This window comes from Lipotes vexillifer, unplaced genomic scaffold (assembly GCF_000442215.2).
Source record: "Lipotes vexillifer unplaced genomic scaffold, Lipotes_vexillifer_v1.1 scaffold182, whole genome shotgun sequence".
Classification (NCBI taxonomy): Eukaryota; Metazoa; Chordata; class Mammalia; order Artiodactyla; family Lipotidae; genus Lipotes; species Lipotes vexillifer.
Genome location: NW_006798798.1, coordinates 5,923,546 through 5,925,002, shown reverse-complemented (window position 1 = coordinate 5,925,002; position 1,457 = coordinate 5,923,546). Strand labels below are relative to the sequence as shown.

Here is a 1,457-nt window from a genome sequence, read left to right as displayed (position 1 = left end):
AAAAAAAAAAAAAAAAAAAAAAAAAAAAGATAAAGTCTAAATATTCTGGTCTGTTTACCTCTCCAGCCTCATCTCTTCCCATTGCCTCTGCTCTCAGAGCTCTCAAACTTCTAAGAGTCCAACAAAAGTACCATCTTCTCATTTCTTTCTAGGGCTTTGCAAAGGCTGTTCCTGCTGCATGGAACACTTCCCCATCCTTTCCTTGTCTTTTCACTTATCCCTCAGGTCTCAACTCTCATGTTCTCCTCTCTCGGAAGTTCTCCCTGACCCTTCAGGCTGTGTCAGGTCCCTCTTCTGGACTCCCGCATCCCCTGAGCCACCCCCATCCCAGGCTTGGTGACGTTGCCTGAGCTTCCCTCATTACAGCCTTGAGCACTCTGAGATGTCCCTGTCTGGTGACAGTCCAATGGAGGAGTCCATCTCCCCCATTGGACTGGGGCTGAGTCCCTAGTCCCCCAGCATTGCCCAGCACAGAGCTGGGCACAGAATTGATGCTCCTCACAGGTTGGGTTGTGCCTGATTCCTCTCTGGGTCCAAATGCCCAGTGCCAGCTCAGTCACACAGTGGGGGCTGGGTAAAATCTGATGCATAAATTAACCATCTGCCAGATGAGGATTCCTCAGACTGGGCTCTAGCCTCTCCCTCCTTCGTATCTCTACAACGCTGACTTCATCCTTTGGGTCTCACCCTTGGGTCTCTCTCCAGCCCATGAAGCTCCCCAAGGCAGGAGGGGATCTGACTTTCTCTGTGCCTGGAGCAAAGGGGCTACACAGAGGTCTCAGTGACTGTTAAGTGAGCGAATGAGGGAATGAATGGATGAATGAGCAGGAGCAGCAGGGTGGGAGAGGGAGATGGTGGGGGAGGGTGGATGAGGACAAGAAGATGGAGAGGACCCAAGGATCACATCGGGGTACAGTGCATGCTTGGGATTAGGGTGGAGTAGGGAGGAGGGTAGCAGCTGGAGAGGCTGAAGTAAAGGTTCAGGCTGATGGGGGATAAGGGAGGGTTGGTTGAGAGGGACTGGGAAGGGGTGAGAAAGACGAGAAGGAGAAGAAAAGGGTCAGGCTGAGGATGGAGCCGGGTGGGGGTGGGGCTCAAGAATGAGAAACCGGCTGATGGTAGGAGGAGGGGTCTAGGCCAGGGAGGGGTGGAGGCTGGGATGAGGACGCTGAGGATGGCTCTGGGATAGGGGCTGTTGAAGGACCCAGATAGCCTCAGCAGGTCCCTACGGGGGCCACTTGGAGGATGCGGGGTCCTTCCCTGGACCAGCCCTTTTTCCTCCCAAGTCTGGGTCTTCGGCCACTGTCACCCCCATCCAGGGCGTGGAAGGGGGGATGCGCGCTGAGGGGGCGGGGCTCGGGTAAGAGCTCCGGCCCAAGACCAGGCCGGGGTACGAGAGGGACCGCGGTGAGGGGTGAGGGGCGGCGCAGGCCGCGGGCTCGGGCGGGGCCGGGGGC

The 1,457-nt window shown here is 56.7% G+C and overlaps 1 protein-coding gene across 1 annotated transcript in view; it reads right to left on the bottom strand.

The window, feature by feature from the left end:
* PROSER3 (proline and serine rich 3) overlaps positions 1 to 1,457 on the bottom strand; it is a 17,433-nt gene that overhangs the window by 1,637 nt on the left and 14,339 nt on the right. The window contains 2 exon segments of the mRNA XM_007471097.1: positions 688 to 751; positions 1,230 to 1,341. Coding sequence (XP_007471159.1) covers positions 688 to 751; positions 1,230 to 1,341 — 176 coding nt within the window.